This window comes from Phyllostomus discolor, chromosome 14 (genome assembly GCF_004126475.2).
Source record: "Phyllostomus discolor isolate MPI-MPIP mPhyDis1 chromosome 14, mPhyDis1.pri.v3, whole genome shotgun sequence".
Taxonomy (NCBI): domain Eukaryota; kingdom Metazoa; phylum Chordata; class Mammalia; order Chiroptera; family Phyllostomidae; genus Phyllostomus; species Phyllostomus discolor.
In genome coordinates, this window is record NC_040916.2 from 49,770,182 (window position 1) to 49,793,852 (window position 23,671).

General features: G+C 55.8%; 1 protein-coding gene across 2 annotated transcripts; it reads left to right on the forward strand.

Annotated features, from left to right (window-relative positions):
- The first annotated feature begins 707 nt into the window (after positions 1 to 707).
- RHBG (Rh family B glycoprotein) lies at positions 708 to 14,534 on the forward strand. Of its 2 annotated transcripts, none has more exons than XM_036015285.1 (10): positions 708 to 963; positions 6,272 to 6,458; positions 6,943 to 7,093; positions 7,222 to 7,369; positions 9,040 to 9,206; positions 9,481 to 9,618; positions 9,717 to 9,850; positions 10,349 to 10,470; positions 11,458 to 11,531; positions 14,401 to 14,534. In XM_036015285.1, the coding sequence occupies exons 1-10, from the start codon at positions 777 to 779 to the stop codon at positions 14,425 to 14,427; spliced, it is 1,335 nt and encodes a 444-aa protein (XP_035871178.1). In that variant the 5' UTR covers positions 708 to 776; the 3' UTR covers positions 14,428 to 14,534. The 2 variants fall into 2 exon arrangements, with proteins under 2 accessions (XP_035871178.1, XP_028358696.1); XM_028502895.2 differs by lacking the exon at positions 14,401 to 14,534 and adding an exon at positions 11,709 to 12,141 and having other exon boundaries at positions 709 to 963.
- The last annotated feature ends 9,137 nt before the right edge of the window (positions 14,535 to 23,671 follow it).

Consider the following 23,671-nt stretch of genomic DNA (forward strand, 5'->3'; position numbering starts at 1 on the left):
AGGCAGCCCAAACCCTCTCATGCTCACCGCGGGCTGCGCAGTGAAGCCAGGCGTCAGTGTGGCCCCTCCCAGCCTGCCCCACCGCGGTGGGGTGCAGAATGGGGATGGGAGGATGAGGAGGGTAGGATGGGGTAAGCAACCGGACTGCTGAGGCTCAGACCTCCCCAGTTGGGTTAATCATCAATGCCTGGAGAGCCCTCTCTTTACCTCCATTTTCCATCATGATTTTTCAGTCTGGAAAACATCCAGTAACCCCTCATCTCTCTCTTGTGTTGATCCTGGAGGGGCCAGGCCAGGGCCTCTAAGGGCCGCGCATTCCTTGGGAAACACTAACACGGTCTTGTTTCGTTTTGTTTTTGAAGGGACAGGTCCCCTCCCTGCCTTTCCCCCACTGGGTCCACAGTTGAGTCTCCAGCAGGCAGAATACGAGTGCTTTCCCAGGGCCATTCCCAAGGAGCGAGGCCGACCAGAACAGCGTCAACAGGGTCAGCGGGGCAAAGGGAGACAGGATCTGGGGTTCAGAGCGCCCCCATCCCTCCCAGCCCTTGCGCTATCTCAGGCCTGGGGTTCAGGGCCCCGCCGCCGGCCCTCCTCCCCGGGAGGAGCCAGGTGAGGCACAAGGCTAAGTCTCCTCGTGGGAGAGGCCTCCACGTAGGCGGACTCCTCGGTGGGCGGGGTCTGGCTCCAGTGAAACCTGTCCCGCCGGCCCGGGAGTGTCTGTTGGCGCCCTGCGCCCAGAGCCCGAGCCAGAGGCGGAGACTCGTAGCCTCGGTCCCATGGCAGGGTCCCCGCGCCGCGCCGCGGGCCGGCGACTGCCGCTCTCCGTGCTGTGCCTCCTCCTCCAGGGCGCCACCGCCATCCTCTTCGCTGTTTTTGTCCGCTACAACGACGAAACCGACGCTGCCCTCTGGCACGGGGGCAACCACAGTAGCGCGGACAATGAATTTTACTTTCGCTACCCAAGTGAGTTCGGGTGAGGGAGAGCGGGGAGCAAGGGCACCAAAGAGGGGGCATTGGGGTGCCCAGATCTACCCCTGGGTGGGTAGTAACCCTATCACTCTGAGATAAATGTGCCCCAGATTTATAATAACACCCTTCCACTAGCGTCTGCCACACTCCAGGTATTATGCTGAGGGCAGCATGCACATTACCTCATTTAGTGTATAAATTAGACAGAGGTGGGGAAACAGGCTCAGAGAGGCTAAGTGGCTGATGCAGGGGTGCGCCGTCAGAATTGAGGGAGCTGGGGTTCCAACTGGGACCTGGGCATCCCAAGCTCCTTACATACACCACAGTCCACCTGCCTGCTGAGGAGGCGCGGGAAGGGGAGGGTTAATCCCCTGACCCCTGCAGGGGACAGAGCCTCTCAAGGTTGAGGGGCCCAGCCTTGTGACTCTGGCCCTGAGCAGCTGGGATCACGGATACCAGATCTCTCAGACTTCATCACAAATGCTTCGGTAGGTCTTCTCTAAGTCTCACTTTCACCACCTGGGCAATGGGGAGAAGGATGCCTCAGTTTGGAAGATATACATCCAAACCAGGCTCAGAGTGTGAGTCTCCTATAAAAAAACCCACAGGCTGTCATTATCCCACTTTCTGTATGCGGAGCTGGCGGCAGAGTGTCCCCACCTGACCCGTCCCAGCTGCAGCGTGACGAAGTGAAGCTCACAATGCTGAGGACCTAGAGGGTGAGGTGGAAGATTGAGACTGGGCATAGAGCACCAGACCCCCAGACATCCTGGGCAGAGGGGGTGACAGCCCCTCCCTCACCCCGCCCTGGCTGGACAAGGTGAGCCATGGAAGCTGGGATCGAAGACGGAGCCACAGGGCTGGAATGGCAGACCCTTGGGGTCATGCATTTGTCCAGAGAGACAGGGAGTTGGAAGGGAACAGTCCCCAGGCTGAGAGAGGTCTGCTCTTGTTCAAGGGTCTTACTTGGCTGCCTGCCATGAACCCCTATTTGCCTTTCCCCTGGACCTCACTGAAGGCCTCCAAACCCCACTTGTTTCAAAGTCCTCCCTGAAAACTGTCAGCTTCTCGCCCCTCTGCCGGAGTGGCGGAATCTCCTTGGAAACAGCTCGTCCGCCCCGTATTGCAGCACAGGGTATGGCAGTGGGAGTCTTCCCTCTTTTTCTGCCCTAGGTTTTCACCCCTGTGGACTTGGGACTCTGGTGTGGGGGAAGGTTGGGGAGGAGGGAATGTGAGGTCCCTGGAGCCCGAGGCTTTGATGAGCCGGGTCTTCACCTGTTCTGTGTCCAGGGGAAGAGATCAGGGTCAAAGCGGGTGTGGCCACCGCCCTTTGATTTGGGAGATGAAAGGGAGCTCTGCGGCCGTCCGTTGCAGCACTGGGGAGCTGGCCAGTGCCACGGCGGGGCTGCTGGGAGGGCCTGTCTGTGAGGACTGTCGGGAGGGCCCTCAGAGCCCCTCTGGTCCACTCCATTGAGATGTGGAGCAAGAGCCAGAGAGAGTGTGTGACTACCCAAGATCGCACAGCAAGGCGGCCAGGCTAGAACCGGGTCTCTCGGTTCCCTGTCTGCAGCCTTTCCCCCACCTTATGAGCTTCTTACCCCATTAGGCAAGTAATGGGAAAAAGAAAGAAGGAAAAACCTAGGATTACAGGGACTGCTGAAGCAAACATGAGAAAGCGTTCTAAGAACAAAGTGTAGACAGGTCCTTTTTTATACATCTCTGAGAACTTGCTCGTTGGGAGAGGGATTTAGAATAGATGGAATCAGGGTCTTCCTGCAGGAGGTGGCAGAGGGAGCTGTGTGGCCCATACCAGAGTGGTCTGTGTGACTGCTTCTGGAAGAATACAGCCGCATCTGCCCCCTTAAAGGCAAGAGGGGGCAGAGTAGGAGGAATGGCTTCCCCAGCTTGCCACTCACTTTCCTGCTCCTCATGTTTTATATCCCCACTTTTCAGATGAGGAAACTGAGGCTCAGAGAGGTTAAGTGACTTGCCCAAGGTCACACAGTCAGAAGGAGGGAACTGTTAGCTCTAACTATTCCGTTGCCCCACAGTCTTAATCTTGTTCGGGAGTCATCTAGTGGGGTTGGGGAGGGGCAGTTAGGGAAGGAGGGAGGGCGATAGGTGGCTCTAGAGGGCTTTTATCTTCTCTCCAACCAGCTCCATCCTGCACCCACAGAGATCCCCTGAAGGGACTGGTGAGGGGTCACCTTGTGGAATGTTCCTCAGTGAAGGAGATTTCTTGATGTTTAGATTCTAGCTGAAAGGCCAAGGGATTGAGGTTTTTTTGTTTTTTGTTTTTAATCCTCACCCGGGACATATTTATTGATTTTTAGAGAGTGGGGAAGGGAGGGAGGGAGAGAAACATCGACGTGAGAGAGGAACATTGATTGATTGACTCTCATACGTGCCCTGACCAGGGACAGAACCCTCAGCCTAGGCGTGTGCCCTGACCGGGAATTGAACCAACCACCTTTTGGTCTGAGCCACACCAGCCAGGGTAAGGGATTGAGTTTTGACTCCAAACAAACCTGGGGAAGGAGATGTAAATATTATTGCCTTTGAAAACAAGTCCCGGAGCAGTTTCGGCGTGTAATGGGCACAGAGCCCTGTGACCCAGCCCCCGCCACTATCCTGCTGTCCTGGGGCAGAAGAGGAGACACGGCACCCTCTTTACTGTTTGCACAAAGAGAAAGAAGGCCAGGCAGTGATACCTAAAGGAACTTAGCTGTGGGCTGAGTTCAAATGATGTCTCTCTTTCTCTGTTGTGTTTTAAGGTCTGGGAGAGAAGAGAAACCTGGCTGGTTTGGGTAGCGGGCAGGGCGGCAGAAGTGGCACAGTGTTGCGGGTGTTTGGGGAGGCCCGGGGTCTCTGTAGCCTCAGTCTCCTTGGTCACTGGGGCTGGCGGCTGAGCTGCAGACTTCCAGTCCCAGCATACGCCCAACCCTTTACTAGGGGCTTGTAAACTCATTTCTTATCAGCCCATATACAGCAGCAAAAAAAGCATAACCATTTGCTTCTCTCAAAGTTAATGATTACATTCTGAAGTTCAATAATAAATTTTTGGCTTGTTGGTGCTTCTTCAGATTAAACAAAAAAGGTGACCATAATTTTGTTTGCTTTATGATCTGCCTCTTTCTACAAGAGAACTGAGATCATTTACAACAAAAGGCGTGTATCAGAAAAGAAAAGCAGCCCTGGCTGGTGTGGCTCAGTGGCCTGAGCACAGGCCTGCAAACCAAAGGGTAGCCAGTTTGATTCACAGTCAAGGTACATGCCTGGGTTGTAGGCCAGGTTCCCAGTTGGGGGGCATGTGAGAGGCAACCACACACTGGTGTTTCTTTCTCTCTCTTTTTCCTTCCCTTTCCCTCTGTCTAAAAATAAATAAATAAAATCTTTTAAAAAACAAAATTTATTTCAAAGAAAGGAAAGAAAGCAGCCCTAACTGGTGTGGCTCAGTGCATTGGGTATTGTTTTGCAAACCAAAATGCAAACCACATTCACTGGTTCGATTCCCAGGGGTCCATGCTTGGGTTTCTGGCTAGGTCCCCACTGGGGCAAGTGAGAGGCACCCAATCTATGTTTCTCTCCTTTTTCTCCCTCCCTCCCTCTCTCTCTAAAAATAAGTAAATAAAATCTTTAAAAAGAAAGAGAAAGAAGCAGAACACAAATAACGAACCCCTTAAGGGTCTGCAGTTGCTGCAGTGGGATTCCAGTACAGCTTTGAGCTTTCAGGCAGCCGAGGAGAAGGGAAATGTGATCAGTTATGTGTTCTCTTCAGAACCCCAGAAGCCTCACATACGCAGTGCTTTGATGCTTCATGTCTGTCCTCCATGCCTGTGAGCGCAGCAGGGACTGTGGCTGCTTGATGACAGCTACATTTCTGGAGCCTGATGCATCTATAAACATCTGTCACATGAATACAGGAAAGCAGACTGGTTCCTCATGGAAAGTGACATTTCCTAGCATTACGTTCGAAGAAAAGTTTCTTGCATGGGGCTATGAAAGGGAAGTTTAAGGTCATGGTTGACCCTATGTCTCAATAACTTACTTATAACAAATGCAATAGCTTATAACAAATACTCTTGCTGTAGTGTTTTCCATTAAAGCCAAAGATACAGAGCATGGTGTTACTGTGTCATAGACTCAAGGCAAAGGAAACAGGCCCACGTGCATGCCGAATAGCATACTGGGTTGTGTTTCAAACCCTGTTTACAAGCAGATGGGGGAGGGGTACAGAACTAATACTCCAGCAAATTATTTGTATTCACCTTATTGTCATTGTTACTGTATATTACTTCTATTGGCTTAGTTTTCTTTTTTAAATTTTGTTTTATTTATTTATTTTTACACGGGGGGAGGGATGGAGAAAGAGAGGGAGAGAAACATCAATGTGTGGTCGCTTCTCGCATGCCCCCTACTGGGACCTGGCCTGTAACCCAGGCAAGTGTCCTTACTGGAAATCGAACCAGCGACCCTTTGGTTTGCAGGCCGGCATTCAATCTACTGAGCCACACTAGCCAGGGTGGCTTAGTTTTTTTTTAACCTAGTGGTGCAGAATAGAAAGCAAACAGAAAAGGCCCCAAATCTCCCTGCCCAGAAACCCCATTAAAAGTAAAAAAAAAAAAAAAGAAAAATTCAAGTAACTCATTTAGAAACAAAACATTCAAACCATAGAAAGAAACTAAAAAGTGAAATCCTCCTTCCCAGCGTCACCATGTTGCATAAGCCCAGGGGGCATCATTTGCACTGGAGTTGGGTGCCCTCCCCTCCTTTCTTTTTTTTTTTGCCCTGAGGTAATCTCTGTTAATAATTTAAAGCTATTTTGTGAATTATTTTAAAAAATTTAAATTTCTCAAAATGGAGAGATATAAGTTCTGAAGTATGAGGGATGGTGGTTAGATATCAAGAAGAACTTTCCAGCAGAACAGGAAAATTGAAGAGAATCCTGAAAAGGAAGAGAATTTTGAGCATGGTGGGGCAGGGATTGCAGCAGGAGAGACACAGGCTGGACCTTCTGGGCAGGTGGTGGTAAGAGCCCAGAGACAGGGCAAATGGGAGTGCAGAGAAGAGAGCAGGAAAAGGCTCTACTTCCTTGCTCTGACGTGGGGACATCAGGGGTGGTCTGGTTCCCGCTGCTTCAGGTTGGCCGGTTAGGCCCAGGTGGCTCAGGCTAGGAGGTCCCACCACGCCTGGGGAGTGTGATAGCTCGGCTCCAGCCTTAAGAGCTTGGGGCCCTGGCAGGGTGGCTGCTGGGTTTGTGGGTTGTGGCCAGAGCAGCCCCAAATGCCACCCCCCCAACCAGGCTTCCAGGACGTGCACGCCATGGTGTTCGTGGGCTTCGGCTTCCTCATGGCCTTCCTGCAGCGCTACGGCTTCAGCAGCGTGGGCTTCACCTTCCTCCTGGCTGCCTTTGCCCTGCAGTGGTCCACGCTCATCCAGGGCTTCCTGCACTCCTTCCACGGCAACCAAATCCACGTCGGCGTGGAGAGGTGGGCAGCAGCTGTCTCCCTGCTCTCCCCGGGTCTGCCTGGGAGGCGCCTGCCCACAGGACCCAGCTTAAGCCCTGTCCTCCAAGTTGCTTTATGACACGAGGTTCTGACCCATCAGTTGATTCCTCCTAGGTACCCTGCCTGTTGCCTGATTTCTTCCCCCAACCTTGATCCACACACCCAGCCATACCACCCCATTTTTTCAGGCCCCTTATTACCCAAGAGCTGTTGGGAGGATAAAGAGCTTCATGGAAAAGGGCAGGGTTCAGAAGAGCTCCTAGTTCAAGATCTGGTTCTCCCACCTGTTGGCTCTGTTCACTGAGTCTCAGGACCTACCACCCTGAGCCTGGGTTTCCTTATCCACAGAGAGGCAAGGTGATCCCTTCCCACCCACCAGGGAAGAACTTTGTAGGCTCATGTCCTCCTCCCCTGAGCCCTGTGCCCCAGGACGCCCCCTCTCACCCCCTTCCTCCCCACCTTCCAGCATGATCAATGCTGACTTCTGCGCTGGGACTGTGCTTATCTCCTTTGGTGCCGTGCTGGGCAAGACTGGGCCAGTCCAGCTGCTGCTCATGGCCCTGCTGGAGGTGGCACTGTTTGGCATCAACGAGTTTGTGCTCCTCAGTCTCCTGGGGGTGAGTCTGAATGAGGATGCAGCAAGGGCTGAGGGACGCCAGGGCCAGGCCCTGAGAAGGAGGGGGGAGGGGTGGGGGAGCAGGGTGGGGGCCAGGGGTTCCCCTTCACCTCAGCTCTGCCCTCTCAGGTAAAGGATGCAGGAGGCTCCATGACCATCCACACCTTCGGTGCCTACTTCGGGCTAGTCCTCTCACGGGTCCTTTACAGGCCCCAGCTGGAGAAGAGCGCGCACCGCCGGGGCTCTGTCTACCATTCGGACCTCTTCGCTATGATCGGTGAGGCCTGCTGACGTGGGGCGGGGGCGGAGCCAGTTCCAGGCACCCCCGAGCTGGGCCAGAGAGGGCCATTTCCAGGCAAGGTCCCAGGGTGCTGCCTATAGTCTTTGGGGTTCTGGCCGAGAACTCCCTGCCTACTTGGATTCTTCCATCAAGTCTGGGGACCTGTGTTTCTCCTTCTCAACAGTTTGAACAATTGTTAGAACTCAGCCTTGCGGTATACACAGGCCCTGAGCCCCATTCCCAGGGGCCTTTCAAAAATGTTGGCACCAATCCATGCGTAAAACCCTTGAGGGCCCACCACCCACAAGTTAGAAACCAGACCCATCAGCCACGCATGGCCCTCCACCCTCCTGCTCCCACCGTGCTCAGTCCCCCTCTCACCGGGCTCCCCCATCTCTCAGCCCCAGGCCTGTCCCTGGTGCTTCCTCCCAACTCCTAAAGACAGTTTCTCCCAGAAGCTTTTCCCAGAAGCCCCTGCTCTAGGGCGTGGGGTTGGAAGTCAGGGACCGCCCCTGGGAGCCTTGGGGTCTGACCTGTGAACGTCAGTCACCACTGCCTGTTTCTTCCACCCTGACCTCTGTCCCCTCTATGCCTTCATACACGAGCCAGGAAAGGAAGTCAATTTATTTATTTTTTTTTTGTGGGTAGTATTGAAAAGTGACTGAGTGCTTATTCTTACCCTAAAAGAGGGGCTGGTTTTGTATTTCTTGCTCCGGGTTTGTTGTGAAATAGAGTCCATGTAACCCTGGGGCGGCTCAGGCCTCCTTGCCCTTTGAGACCCAGGTAAGTTTGGCTGGAAGTCCAAAGGCTTCCCCAAGATTTCCGCTCCCAGAAGCCTCCGTTCTCAGCCCTCCTCTGCCACCTAGCCCCTTCTAGACAGGACACCTGACTTTTCCTCGAGTCCTCCCAAACCATCCCCTCAGAGCTCCAATGTGTGAGTGTGGCAGTTTTCCCGCAGACTGTGGGGCTGCCAGGAGAAGTTGCACGGCCCCCCCAGGGACCACTCAGCTCTGGGCGTCCCTCCCATCTCCTTGCCATGCTGACCCCTGCAGGGTCCCCACCTTCCTTCACTCGGTCCCTTGGCTTCTCCTTGTTCTCCCACCTCGGCCGACCTGGGAGCCTCTGACGTGGGCAGGCAGGGCCCGGGGAGCTCCAGCCCTGACCCCAGAGTGCACGGCCCGGCCGCCAGCACTTAGCAGACAGAGGCCTCTTCTGCGCACTGCAGGGTCCACCCTCTGCAACAGGACATCGAGGTCATAAACCAAATTATTTTCCTGATGCTCATATCAAGTACCCCACTTAGTGCCTGAAATGTAGTACACTTTGTCTTTTTTCTTTTCTTTGCTGATACTCAAAAAACAAACAAACAAACAAACAAACAAACTCAACTCTCTGCGGTTTTCGGTCAGGTGCTCCCTCTTGTGCCAGAACCCTTCCCTAGCCACCGTTCGCAGAGCCTTTAGCGCCTACTGGAGCACAGTCCGTGCGCTTCAGGACCATGTCACCTCGTTCAGTCCTCACTCTGTGAGGCAGGTGTTATTGTCCCCGCTTTACAGGTGAGGAGACTGAGGCTGCTGAGAGGAAGTGACTTACCTGCAGTTACACAGCTCGAACCTCGTGGGGAGCCATTTACTCCCTCTCACTCTGCCTGCCTGCCCACCACTTAGGGACCATCTTCCTGTGGATCTTCTGGCCTAGTTTCAACTCTGCACCCACTACGCTGGGGGATGGGCAGCATCGGACAGTCCTCAACACTTACTACTCCCTGACTGCGAGCACCCTCAGCACCTTTGCCTTGTCATCCCTTGTCGGGGACAATGGGCGGCTGGACATGGTATGGGGAGGAGGCCCTGGGAGAACTGGGAGGGGGAGGAGAGGTCTCATATCCTGCAAGTCCAGTTCTCCAGGGGAACAGGTAAGGGCACAGGTGTAGAGCGTTCCAATTGCCCTGGAGGCGGTGGGGTCAGACAGTAGCAGGACAGTTAGAGGTTGGATGGTGGAGGGACTTCCAGAAGCAGTAGGCGCTGCTGTACTGGATGGGCTTGGATTGGATGTGGGCTGACGATTTGTAGGGGCCCCTAATGCCTCGCCCTCCCCTGCTCCCTTAGGTCCACGTCCAGAATGCTGTCCTGGCTGGAGGGGTTGTGGTGGGGACATCAAGTGAAATGATGCTGACACCCTTTGGGGCTCTGGCAGCTGGATTCCTGGCCGGAACTGTCTCTACCCTGGGGTACAAGTTCTTCACGGTACAGACGCCTCTCCAACCCTGGGCAGAGCAGGGGTCTCCAACAGGTCCGGGGTTGGAGAGGCACACGAGACTCATTATTGCTGTCCTGTCCTCCAGCCCATCCTTGAGTCAAAATTCAAAGTTCAAGACACATGCGGCATTCATAATCTTCATGGGATGCCTGGCATCCTGGGAGCCCTGCTGGGGGTCCTCGTGGCTGGGCTGGCCACCCATGAAGCTTACGGAGATGGGTGAGTTCCCCCCAATCGATCCACATTGAAGTCGTCATCCCCCTGAAATGACCTCCCTCACTCTTTCCCCACTTTGTGCACTGACAAAAAAAAGCAGTGTGTATTTTCACTTATTCACCCACATTTTGGGAGCTGAGGGAACTAGAGTGAGCAAGACCAACGAGGGGACTGCCTTCCTGGTCCTCAGTCACGTGTAGCAGATCATTTGGACGAATGGTTTCAATAGTGTTACTAAAGAGCCAATAAGACATCATGACCCTTAGGAGTGATTTTTGCACATCGGGGCTCAAGGGAGAGGGCAGGCAAAAGTGACCCTCACACTGACTCTCGAAAGGTGTGTAGGTATCTGCTATCACACAAGGGTGAAACGAGGCGGGGTGTTTCAGGCTCCCAGAGACAAGACTCAGCTGACAGGCTCCTGAGGCCCTTCTGGCCTCTGCACGATGCCATGCCGTGACGCACTGACCAGCCCCATGTCCCCGCAACCCCTCCCTGCAGCCTCCACAGCGTGTTTCCACTCATAGCTGAGGGCCAGCGCAGTGCCACGTCTCAGGCCGTTTACCAGCTCTTCGGCTTATTTGTCACACTGACGTTTGCCTCTGTGGGCGGGGGCCTTGGAGGTGAGTGACTTTGGCTGGGGGTAGAGGGGTGGCAGGAGCTCCTGGGAGGGCAGAAGGCAGAGAAAGGCAGTTCTCTGGAGGAAGGGCCATTGGATCCCATCCCCCTGACATTCATTTACTCAAATATTTATTGAGCGCCTACTTTGTGCCAAATGCAGGGCGGGGTTATAGAGTTGAGGGGTAACCTCCTCTAGGTAAGGAGGAGCAACTGGCACATGCTTCCTCTTGGTGCCAGGGGAAGGTAGAGCATTGGCTATGGGCTGTTGGGTTCCTCTGCTTCGGTTTTGTGGCTTCCTTGTGCTGCTCCCTCTATCCACTAGAGGGCAGTCCAACCCCAGGCTGAGTTCCTGAAGGGGCTGCTGAGCTACCTCCCTTGGTCCAGGGCAGGGACAGAGCCAAGAAGTTGGCTTGGCTCACCACTAGACTGCAGCACAAAAACTTTCTGCAGAGGCCGACTGTCCAGTGATGTGGGATCAGACAGTCCTTCCTGATTTCTGGCCTTAGTCCTTTTGGCCTTCAAAATAAAACCTATGATTCAGTATCTTCACCCTCCTGGCTCTCAAGATTTTCCTTCTCAGACAAGGTTCAATTCATTCATTCCTCTAATTATTTATTTAATAAACACTTTCTGAAAAAGCTCAGCAGCTGTGGTTCATGACAAAAATCACTATTTGGTTCATTACTAACTGTGCAAAACTAAAATGAATTACTTAACTTCTCTGAACCTTAGTTCCTTCTCTGTCATATAGGGATCACATTCATCTTCGGGGTTGCTGACTGCTCAGAAAGGCAATGCTTGTCAAGCCCTTTGCACGGGGCCTTGCATACAGTAGGTGCTCAATAAATACAGCTGTGAATTCCCTGGGCTAGGCACCATGCTGACCCCAGGCCTCCCAGCTCAGCTCCTCTGTGCCTTGTGGCACTGGGTGGCAAGCTCTGCCATGGGGACAGCAAAAAGTCTCACACATCCTTCCCCCCCTCCACCAGGGCTCCTACTGAAGCTGCCCTGCCTGGATGCGCCCCCAGACTCCCAGTGTTACGAGGACCAGATTTACTGGGAGGTAAGACTGAGCGGCCGCCCCTCAGGCCCACAGGGCTCTGTCGCCCTCCCCTGCCTCACCTCCTATGATCCAGCCTGCCTCTTTCCTTCCTTGCCTCCTCACTCTCCTCTGGGGTATATGTGGCATCCAGCCACCTGGAGTTACCCCTTCACCTGCTACCCAACCCCTGCCCTCCAGGTGCCTGGGGAGCATGAGGATGAAGCCCAGGGACCTCTGAGGCAGGAGGAACTAGACACTCAGGCCTAACTTCCTTCCTGTGAGAGGATGCTCTCCATTTTGAAGAAAAAGACTGGCCACGACTGGGAAGTTATTTCGTAGCTCCCATCCTTCCTACTGCAGGAAAGAAGTCACAAGCTAGAGGAGCCTCCTTTCCATGGGCAGCACTCGGGGAATGGCTGTAGAAGGCCTGGGAGATGGTGGAGGAGCAGGGCTGTAACTGGTTGTGGTGGGGGAAGAACCCCCCAGCAGCCTCACCACCACCATCACTCTCCACCCCACAACCTGCAAGTGAGGCACCAAGGGACTGCTGATCCACTGTCCGACGTCGCACGGTTAAACAGTGCGAGCCGGGCCTGGCTCTCCGAGGGTGATAAACACCATCGTCATCAAGACCTCTGACTCCTTTTTTTGTGCATTGGAAATTAGGAAAGTTCCTGTTACCCTCTAACTCACTGTGTTAGAACCTTGGGGTGGGAAACATCCCACCTTCCTGGGTCCATGGAACTCCCTCTAGGGTTCTGTGTTCTACAAGGTGGGTACCCAGCCTGGACTTGCCTGCCTGAAGAGACAGGGAGCTCACTCCCTCTCAGAAAGCTTGTGTCTGTTATAGGACAACTCGGGCTGCTGGAGAGTTCTTCGATTCCAGAACTGCCTCCACTTCGACCCTCAACTTGGGAGGCTTCAGAGCAGAGTAGGAAGGAGGCAGCCGCAGGGCCTAAGAGAGGAATAAAGAGTGCTTTGCCACTAACTTCTCAGAAGCTGGAAGCAGCCAGACACCACCTGATGTCTCTGTTCCAAGTCTGAGGAATTGAGGGACCCATCCATGAGAGTCGCCTCTGAGAAGGATGGGGAGACAGGTCCAGGGCTGCTGACAGACTCAAGTCATCTGACCACCAGAGGGCACCCCAGACACAGCAGAAGAAAATTCGGCTTTCCTGCCCCTCTGTCCGCTGTCAAGAATGGAAGTCCTTCCTATAGCCTAACTGCCTTCCTGTCTGCTTCCACTCTGGTCCTCACCATTCATGACACACCTTTCCTGATTTAGCTCCCAGTCCCCACCATATGTCAGGTGGGCGCTAGGGCTTTCAGATCTTATCCAAACAGAGAATCTACCCCTCCAGTAGACGGGAGCTCCCTTCCCAACCCTGAAGGACTGGGGACCCTCTATGCCCTCTCCTGCCCTTCCCCAAGGCTTCTGGCAGGAGCTGAGCATGACTACAAACCTGTCTCGCCTAACACTAAGACCCATTCTGACCTAGGAACCCAAGGGAGCAGTGGAGGGATTTCTGGGGCCTGGCCCTGGGATGGGGGCAGAAGGTGACCCCACTAGGCTCCATCGTCACTGTGGCTGGCAGGACTGAGTGTGGCTGCAGAAAGAGTCCAAGCACAGAGTCGAAGAGAGGGGAGAGGGACAAGGAGGGCAGCTGAGGGACAAGCACCGCATGGGAACCACCCCTGCCCACAGCCCAGCTATGCTCCCCCCACCCCCACCCTCCACCTATAGCCCCCTCCTCCCCCTGCAGCCTCCCTGCCCAGTGCTGGCTGGGGCAGCAATGTCAGGGAGGTTCTGGTGCTGCAGCAGAAGGGTGACTGCTGACACTGCAAAGAAGTTCCTGGTCCTGCCAGCCCCTCCTGGGAGGGAAGGGGTTGGAGAGAGCTGAGGAGGCCCCAGCCCCCATTCCACTGTCTGAGGCCTTAGCTCCCAGTCCTGCCAACCTGCTCTGCCCCACATCTCCCCAAGCCGTCTTCAGGGATCTGAAAGACTTCAGGCAAAGGAGGATTCAAGGGTAGTATGAGATCCCTCCCTGATCCAGCTCATTCTGGGTAGAGAAAGCTATATATGTTCATTTATTGATGACACGCACATTTTCCTGACCTGGTCCTCTCCCTCTGCTGCTGGTTCCTCCCCCACTGCACTCGTCTCAGTCCAGGGAGGCTGCTAGAGAAGGGACAACTGAGCCCTCTCTGCTGGAGGGCAGCTACTGGTCCAGGTTCCAAGAGAGAAAAGGCCACAGGTCCCAGGATGGCCCGCCAAGAGGTCCCTGAGATGGGATGAACAGAGTGCTGCCCCACAGGAGCTGGCCCTGCACCTCTTGTACCCAGGTAGCTGCAAGCTCTACCGCTCCCATGAGGCCTTTGGAGGCCTGGGAGATGTGGCTGAGCTCTGGCCCATGGCTCAGGGGGCTCAGAACTCTCCTGAAACAGGCCCTTGGGTCTTCACTCTGCATTTCCTTCTCCCCCTCCCCCAAATTTGCCTCTAGCGACCAGCACATTGGTGGGCCATCCCTAGCTTACTCCATTCAGCTGAACTCAGCCATCACTCCATTCGTGGTGTGGGCATGGAGGCGATCTTCCCATCATTGCTTTCAGGCAGGGAGCTCAGGACACAGGAAAGACAGGTACCCCTGGAGCTCCCAGCTGAGCCAGGACCAACCTCTTCCTTTGTCTTCTCTATAGTCTCTGCTCAGCACTGTGGGTCCCCACGTGGTGGGTCATCCATTCGAGCTGGGTCAACAGGGTGACAGTGAGCAGGTCAAGAAGCTGGCAGGGACAGGGGCCAAGGGGGCTGCATCCTCACCCCCAGAGGACAATGAGGCCTCTGCCCTCAGGGACAGCCCCCTGCTCACGGCCATCATTTCTCTCCATGCAGGGCGGTCGGACACTTGCCCACTCATGAACTCTGTCTGTTCAGCCCAGTGTCTGAGCTCTGGGCACAATGATGGACAAGGACACTGGGCCCCGTTCATCTTGCAGGGCCCCACTGATGGGAGAGACAGGCTGCATTGAGGTCAGTCAGTGCCGAAGCTAGCAGAGCCAGAGGCATTAAGAGCAGCGTTTCTGGAAGTGGCCACTGTTCTGGCTTGGCACAAGTGTGTGTGGGTGGCAGCACCTGCTTAGACATCTGGAGAGGAGACCCAAGGTCCCCCAGGGGCCTCAGGGTGCTTCGGTGCTTGTGTGGCCAGATCCCCCTTGGCCAGGAGCTGGGAGCTACCCCTGTGACCTCCAGAGGACCTGCGCTCCGAGCCCCGGCGGCCTGGGAAAGGGCTGAGATCTGCTCCCACCCCCACCGCCCCCAATTGGGATGCACATCACGGCGCGCAGCGGCCCCAGCGAGGGGAGGAATTAGACACGGCATGGGTGTCCGAAGTGGGGCGTGGTGGCCGTCCCAGGGCAGACAAACTCGGCAGCCGCGACCCCCCACCTCACCCCGATATTCTCCCCCACCGTGAGGATCTCCCCACCCGCCGCCTCCCGGTCTGCGTCCCTCTCCTTTGTCTGGCCTGCCCGCCCGCAGCCCGGTCCCCGCGCCGCCCAGCGCCCCGGCCCATGCGCCCGCCGCCGCCGGGAACCTCCGGGAACAATGCGAGCCTATGTCTCCGTCGGCGAGCCCGCTATGCAAATGTCCGCGGCCTGTGAGAATCCCCTCCGCCGCCGCCCGGCCTCCGCCGCCTGAAAGGGGCAGGCGGCCCGGCGGTGGGGGGGAGGCGGTCACTGCATAGGGATGAGCTGTGGGCCGGACCGCCCGCCCGCCGGGACAGAGCGCCATTGTCTGTGCGCGCCGTCTGATCGCCGGCCGAGCGGCCGGCCTGGGGAGGGCGGCAGAAGGTGCCTCAAACCAGACCCATTCCTCTCCCTGAAGTCGGTCAGACGCTGGTGGGCCCGCAACTTCACTCCCCTGCGCGCTAGCTCCGTAACCTGCACAAGCAGCCCGTTCCTTTCCCTGAGGCTCTCTGTCTCTGGGAGGTTAAACCTGGTCCACAGTGGGTGCTCTCCCCACCCTCCTTTCCTGTTAACCTCGCCTCCTCCTCAATCCCCGTCCATTTTTTTCCACATTGCCCTCAGCCAATGGAACCTCACAACTGTCTCTGGAGCCACACACTCCCTGAACCCTGAGGGAAATACTCCTGGTTTCCCCAGGGTGGGTTGTTATGGGGCACATGCCCCAAGGACCCTCTCTTCTGAGCGCAAGACTACCCAGGCCTTGAGTCCCTCCCCTCTACCCTGGTCCAGGAGCCTGTGTCCATCCAACAGATGGTACTGGTTCAACACTAGAGGACAACACCTGGACAGAGGGCAGGAAAGCTCTGTGCTCCGGGCAGAGTTCAGTCCCTTTTAGCTGGAAAGTCGACCCCTGCTTTTGGATGGTTCAGGCTGAGCTCCTGCAAATGGGCTTGAGACCCGGCACAGTGAAGGACTGAGTCCCTGCTTCCTAAATGCTCTTGAAGACTTAGAGCAAAGGCTGTCGTCACTCAGGGGAAAGTTGCTTCAGAGATGGTGCAGTGATGCTTCTAGGACTCAAAATGGTTTGGGGTGGGGGGCAAAGTCAGCACCAAAGAAAGAGCTGTCCCAGGAAGTCAGGTCTTCAGTCCCCGTAGGGCAGGAGAGAGCTGAATGAGGGAGGAGGGAGAAGATGCCGGCAGGGCGGGCAGTCCTCCTAGAGGCAGGGGTCCTAGCTTCCTATTCCTTTTAGGATTGGCCCAGCCTTCCACTAAGGCAGAGCTCTTCTCTCCTCCTGGCCTTGGTGAGGATCCAGGTGCAACAGCCCCATTATAAGGGAGTTGGGGTGGAGTGGGGGCAGTGGAGCCTGGCTTCCTGGGAGAGCATTTGGGAGACTATTAGATAAAAGTGGAGCCGGGGGACTTGCGCTGGGTGCTGAAGCATTGATACCTGGTGCCAGGAAGCAGCTAGAGCTCTGCCCACCTCACTCCCCACCTTTGGAAGGAGGGCCTCCTGCAGCTTCTCACCCTGCTGCCCTCTTGTCTGGGTCTCTGCTTCAAAGCATTCTAACCTGGAGCCCCCCAGCCTCATGGGAACTCATCCCTGAGAGCCAGCTCAGAAAGAAGCCAAACCCACATGCTCACGTCTCCACACAGGGCTAGAGCTCCAGCTGCCTGACCCCAGAGCACACCCTCCCTCCCTCCGCCCTCCCTGTTCTCAGCCCTGTATTTCCAGGGCCCTCTGGGTCTGCGCTGGCTGGTCTTTGAGTGCCTAGGCAGGACCCGAGCAGCCAGCTTGGCTCTGAGGCTGAGAGAGGAAGTGGGCTTTGTGGTGCCTGGGCATTGTCTGGATTCTTAAACTTGCTTTTCCCACCCTGCTCCTCTTGGCAGGAGAATCCTTAACCGGAGAAGCTGTCCTAGCCCTCCCCCCATACGCACACACACTGAACACCCCAGTGTCCCCTCCTTCCCAGCTCAGCACCATCCATCTCCGTCTCCTCAGAGCAAGGAATGTGGCTCCAGGACACTGTGGAGCTTGTTCCCAATCCCCTTCTAGCTCATTTCACTTGAGCTTTTGCAGATTTGCCTCCATCCCACGGTGGCTGTCTGAATTCTGGCTCTGAGGCACTGACAACTCTCCCCTCCTCCCTGCAATCCCTCACACTTCACTTTGTCCCAACACCATCTGAGGTGGCTGTGCCATGGGGGAGTAAAGGAACCCTGGCGTGGAAACTGGTGAGGGGCAGGGTCCGCATTCTTCCCATCTCTCCGGCCACTTAGCCTGCCCTCTGCCGCAGCTGGGCCCAGCACCATACACTGTTTGCAAGCCGCCCATCCTGCACCCACCCTTCCTGTCCACACCCTTCAGCCTCGATTATTGCCGGAATTAGCACTGGGCCCCTTACTGGTGGTTGCTAATTCAGACCATTAATAAACTCAGTTATTAACGTTGTAGCAGGTCACAACCGCCAGCGTCTACCACCCGAACCACTGGCCAGGTACAGCCCCCAGGGTGGCTTCTGCCTGCCTCCATATTGGGAGGGGCTGCTCCCTGCCATCGCCTGCCCCACGTGGCCTCAGGCCCTTCGAGGCACAGGTGGGTGGGTACACAGGCTCGAAGGTGGTTCAGCTAAGACTTCTGGAGAAGTGGAGGGGCAACCTTCACTCCAAGAAGCCCCAAACTGGGCCCAGGGAAGCTCGCCTGTGCATGTGTATGAGAGGGACTGTGTGAGCCAGTGATGCGGTGTCTTTCTTCCCCAGGACATCTGGAGCAGATCAGATGGAGCACACGAAGATTCAGGGGAGGGTTGGAGTGTACACCCTAATGTGCGCCTCTGCTTGCCAGCACCCAAAGCTCTAGGTGCCTCCACAGTTCCCCTTTGCTTTCAGTCAGGTAGTAGGGTAGTTGAATTTTCCCTGTGGTCAGGGGGCTGTTTCAATGAGACTGTGAAACACTCTCTGTAAAAAAGGGGTGACACATTTGAGTACCTGCCAGGTGCCAGGCCTTTGGAGTACGCTCGTAAATAAAATGCAGTTACTTTTTACAGGGGGCTGACCCTAATCCCTGCAGACTGGATGAGGTCTGCCTCCTCTGTAGATGCCCTCACCCCTTTCATATTCCAGCCCATCTCCCAGGGTGTGGTGAGGGGTTACCCTTTCATACGCTCAGCTCACCCCAACTGGACACTGGCGAAGCTGGCTGCCGTGCGTTGTTCCCTGCAGATGAGGAGGCCCCATCACGCTCGGCTGCTGCAGCCTCCCCTGTAGTTCTCTGCCCTCCCTGACCTCCACCCTCTGGCGACTAGAGCAGGATGAATGGCAAGTTGCCCTTTGGTCCATTTTGCCTCAATTGGACCCAATCGGGGGCAAGAAAAGCTCCTGATCCCTCAGCTAGGACTTGAAGGAAGTGGTAGGTGACCTGGCAGGGAGGGCTAGGCACTCCTAAGGAGCCTGCTGGCTCTCAGCGGGCCTGCCTGAGCTTCCCCTCTGGCCCAGCCTGGCCCCTTCCCCCTCACCCCCCATTCATGCCCCAGAAGTGGCCTAAGGTGACCCAGGAAAGCTTGGGAAGGGACTCTCCCCTCACACCTGCTTCCCCCTCCTCCACCCCTTTTTCTCCATCTGGACTTCAATGTCTTGACTTTTATTTGCAGCTTTTGAAGGAAGGATCCACCAAGACTTTGGTCTCCCCAACCCAGGGAAAAAGAAGAGAAAAAAAAAAAGTCCTAAAAACAAAACCCCTACAACAACTTCGGGTAGGAGAGATTTGTTGGAAGGCTTTAATCCCTTAATCCCTCTCAGATGGGCCTCCAGACGCTAATGATTTTCCTAATTATCCCCTCCCACTTTCCCATTGCCCTGTAAGGACTTTGAGAGGAGTGAAATTCAGAGTGAACACTTGTGGGGTGAATGGCAGGCTGACCTGCCCCCAGATCAAGCCCCTAGAGTCAGACAGCTGGAGAGGCGGCGGGGAGGGCCAGGAGTGCTCCAGCTGGGGGCTCAGGCTCCCCTGCCAATGACACCCTTGTAAGGCAGCCTGGGACAATGGGGCTCGGGGGCTGTCTGAGAGGTCCAGGTGTGGGGCTGGGGTCCCTCAGTGTGAATGGCCCATTATCCGGCCTAAAGGATGGGAATCGAGGGTCTCTTTGTATCCTATGGGAAAGGCCCCTCTGGGTGACAACCACCCTGGGAGGGAGGTGGAGGTAGTGATAAGGGTCCTTATAGGGGACCAAGCTTCCTCCAAAACAGTCGGCAATTCAGCCTTTGGCCCTTCACTTGTCTCCAGCAGCCTGGGACCCCATGGCCCATCCGTGGGGGAAGGGAGTGAGGGGCGGGTCAGCAAACTAGTCCACTGTGGCCTGCTAGACTGAGTTCAGGAGTAGCCACCAACCTCTGTTCTGACCTCCAACTAGTCTTGGGGGCTGCAGGGCCTTGTCTCACCTCTCCCAAGTCACGGAGGCTCTCTGGAGCCGACCTGCCTGCGAGTAGACGCTGACTCGGCCGCAGGGCCTCCTCTTATGAAACGTTCCAGGGGTTCTCACTCCACCCCTACAGCACCCTGCAGAGTAAGGGCATCCGTCTCATTTTACAGATGACAAAACTGCGGTTCAGAGCAACTGAGGGGCGCACAGCCAGTAGGGGCAAAGCCAAGATGGCATCTGGCTTCCCAGAGACCAGGCACAAGGCTTTTCCCTTGCCGTCCCCTCTGCCTGGAGTGCTCGCTCGTCTTCCCAGGGACAATGCGGCTGGCTTCCTCAGCTGGTTTCCTTGTCTCCTTTGGTCTCGCTGGAATCACACTCCCTGTGGAAGGAGATGTCTGGGATTTGCTTGCAAACAGCACGGGGGTAGAAGCACCGGTTGAACAAGACCGGCAGCTGTGGAAGCCGGATGGCAGAGAGGCAAAGCTTCACTAGACTGTTTATTTTTGTATGTTTAAAGTTTCTCACAAGTGAGGGTTGAAAAAATCTGGCCTTTCTAAGCACCTTATTTTAAATCGCAGCTCCCCACCCCGACCCCAGCCCCTCCGTGTCCCATGTCCCTTTAGGTGGCCTATTTTCCTTTTCTCCTGCAGATCGCTCATCGCCAGCTGACACCTGATGTGTTTTACTTGTTCTTGTGTGTGTCCCCACTGGCCTCACAAGGCCTGAGGTCCCGGGGTCTGTTTGCCCAGGCCGATACCCCTGCACACGGAGCGGCACCCGACGTTGGGAGACGTTCAGTACACGTCAGTGGAGGCCCGGGTGATCTGGGTTTGGGTTTGAAGGCTCTCTGCTGAGCCACCTTGAAGCAGAAAAAGGGTGGCCTCTCTTGGGTTTCTGGCCTGTGGGGTCTCAGCATCTGCAGCCACAGCTGGAGGGTCCTTCCCAGGGTCCCCCGGGCTGGGCTGTGCCCCTCAGTGTCGCACTGTGCACCATTCACCTCTCACTTCTCTGGGCTGTCCACAGCCACTGAGTCCTTTGTCAGAGGGGCCTGCGAGTGTGAGCAGCTATCACCACGAGGCCTCATTATCACTAGCCAGAGTAGCAATGAGGAGCTGCCTGGAGCGAGCACGTTTTGCAGAGTCCCTCCCATTTAATAACTATAATAACAGCCACCACTTTGGAGCCCTGCATCATGCCTGTGTGCACCAAGTACTTCACATACATGATCTCATTTAATTCCCCTAACAGCTCTGCATGTAGCTACTTGGTGTCCCATTTTGAAGATGAGAATGCTAAGACTGGGCAGTTAGAGCTCCTCTGTCCTCAGCTTGGCCATACAGGGATATAGGAAGGCCAGGGAGGCACCTGTGTCCCAGACGAGACACTGATGTGCAGAAGGGAAGTGGCCTGCAGGAGAATGCCCAGTAGATTAGTAGGGCCCACAGTGGGCCGGGTGGCAAGACTTCCTTGGGCCTGAGCAGAGGAGGGCGAGCAGAAGCCCCCAAGCTCTCCAGGCGAGCTCTCACATGCACCTCTGAGACGCAGTGGGGGACTGGCCAGGCCATCCCTCTCCCCACTTGCGGGGGCAGATGCTCGCTCAGGGAGCATCAGCGACTTGTCCTGGTGCACGGGGTTAGTGGAATCCAGCTGCTCTGCCCTCAACACCAACTGGGTAGGGAGGGGGCACTTCTGCTCTGCAGCCAATCCTGAAAAACTCTTGGGGGACCTGGGCAGAGGGTGGGGCACAGCGACCAGGCCGAGCCAGCCTGTGAGAAGGCTGGTGCGGGCTGAAGGAAGGGGAGGTAGAGAGAAGGGACTGAAATTCACCTGTTCTCTCTCAAATAAGGAATCTCAGAGGTTCTCATGCTTCGGTCTTTAGGATTAAACACTGTCCTTCCCCAGACTTAAAAAAGTTGCAATAATTAATGTTTTAAATTAAATTTATTTCTGAGTAAATAATTTCTTCACTTGAAAGGCACAAAACTTTACAGGCACAAAAGAGTGTACTATACAGTGGAAGTTTCCCTCCTGCCTCGGCCTCCACCACGCACTGCCCAGGGTGTGCAGAGGCAGCCAGCCTTTGTCCCAACTGTGCTGTGTGCACCTCAGCCAGGCTCTGGTGGCCAGAGACAGCCTTCAACTCTCAGGGGAGCCCGGTGGGGAGAAGGAGAGGAAGAGGAAGATCTCTCAGAGGAGCAGGCAACAAGTGGAGGGATGGCCTTCCACGCAAAGGGGACAGCATGTGCAAAGGCTTGGCGGGGCGACACCCAGAGTTCGGCCACGTTCCTAGTGCCTTTTGCATGAGAGGCGGGAGAGGAGGCTGCACCACCCAGTGAGTCTGGACTCCCGTAGCTGGAGGCCTTTGGGCTGCAAACTGCATGTTTTTGACCCTCAGCCTGAGGTGTCTAAGAGTCTGGAGAGGGTTTGTCCACCTGCGCCTTCCTCAAAAGGAGGAAGGGTCTGCAAGGAGCTCCATCTAGTCAGTGGGAACCATGTGCTTAGCTGGGGGGCCAGGCCCTGCTCTACAGACAAGTATTGCCCCCCTCAGTCTAATCTCAAGGGAGACCTACTTTCTAGCATGGTTATGAGGGTTAAATAAGTGTGTAAACTGTTTCATATAATGCTTAGCACAGAGTACAGTTTCAACTAATGTTGGCTGTTAAAATTATCCCAAGGACACCCTAACCATCTTGTCTCAATGTCCCCTCTCTATGAGGACCTAAGTGTTCTCTTTGCTCATTCCTGGCCCCCGAAATTCTTCTCCGGGACTTTGTCACTGCGTTCTGCTGCAGCCTCATCTTGCTTCTCAGGGAGGGCGGGAAGGCGAGCCCCTCTGAGCGCCTGACCCTGTGAGCTGGGCTGTTCAGAGTGAAGACAAAGACTTTCACTCCTGGCCCCTCCACTCTGCCTCTACTCATCCGCCCATTTTTCAAAAAGCCACCCCCACTTATTACCGAACCCAGCAGCCAGGCCCAGGCTGAAGGTGGCAATTAGATAGTTAGCACCAGCCCAACCCACCTGCCCAGAGTCCCTCAAACACGTTTTAATTACAATCCCTTAATCTCCTTCAGATGGTGAAGCTGGCTCTAGGGCTTTTGCCCCAACAGCCCTCCCCCACCTTCCCCCAATTAAGTGGTCCCCTCCACAGAGGGTCCCTTTCCCAGCTAAAGGCCTCCCAGCCCGGGAGGAGCAGGATCACGCACAGATGGCGACCGGCGCACCAGAAGTTCCCGCAGGTGTAGCTGAACACCCTCTGGCCGCGTCTCCTGCCTGGGCACAGAGCGGGACGCCCAGGACCGCTCATCTTTCCTTTGGTCTCCTCTTGTCCTGGTTTGTCTGTGTTCTCTGGGAAGGATCTTTCTTCCCCTGGCCCTTTCACAGTGACTTCTGTTTTTCTGTCAACCCACCCAGGCCACACTGTCCAGGCCAGCTGTCTTCCCTGGCAGTTCTGTCGAGGGGCCACCAGGTTCCGTTACACGTGGAATTGAGGCTAAGACCCTGAAGGGCTGTCTCCTGGTGGCAGCCCTATGTTGACCTCCTTCTGACCTTAGCAGAGCGCAGCCTTGCTCTCGGGGCTTCGTGCCTAGTCGGGCCTCTGACACTCTTAACCACACAGGGGCTGGCAGAGCAGTGGGCAGGCCTCTATCCCCGAGCTTCAAGCTCGGCAGAGGTAGGGGGAGGGAAAAGATGACCCAGCATGTGGCCCTGTCTGAAGCTGAGCCTGGAAGACGCTCTTTCCTGGGAAAGTTCTTTCACTAATTGACTTGCAAATGCCTCTTCGTTTGTCCCCAGATTCATAATTAGTGCTAAGGATTTCTAGGGCCCCATCCCGGAGGGGCTTTTATGGGGGCAGGCTGTTCCTCTCCCCTCTCCAGGGTCAGCTGGGTTGGGGGTGGGCAGAGCCGGGCACCGGTGCCCAGCTGCCGTCCAGCGTTCCCACGGCTCTGGTGCCAGCATGTAAAAGGCGAGGTGTGGGGGGTGTGGGGGCCAGGGCTCCCCGCCATCCTTCAGCCGGGACCAGGGCCAAAGCCCTGAGGCTCCAGGAAATGACAGAGCTGGGGAAGGGCAGGGGCAGCGAGTGGGGGCCGGCTGGCACCCCCAGGAAGGAGAGCCCAGCCTGTGCTGGGGGCCTGGCATGGCCGAGCCTCCAGCACAATGAATCGACCAACAAGGGGCCTCTCTTCCCCATGGTTTACCCACAAAGGCCTTGGCTGCACCATTAGATGTGGTGGGCTAGGGACACTCGAAGAAGAGAGGCCATTCTCAAAGACACCCCCACTCCCAG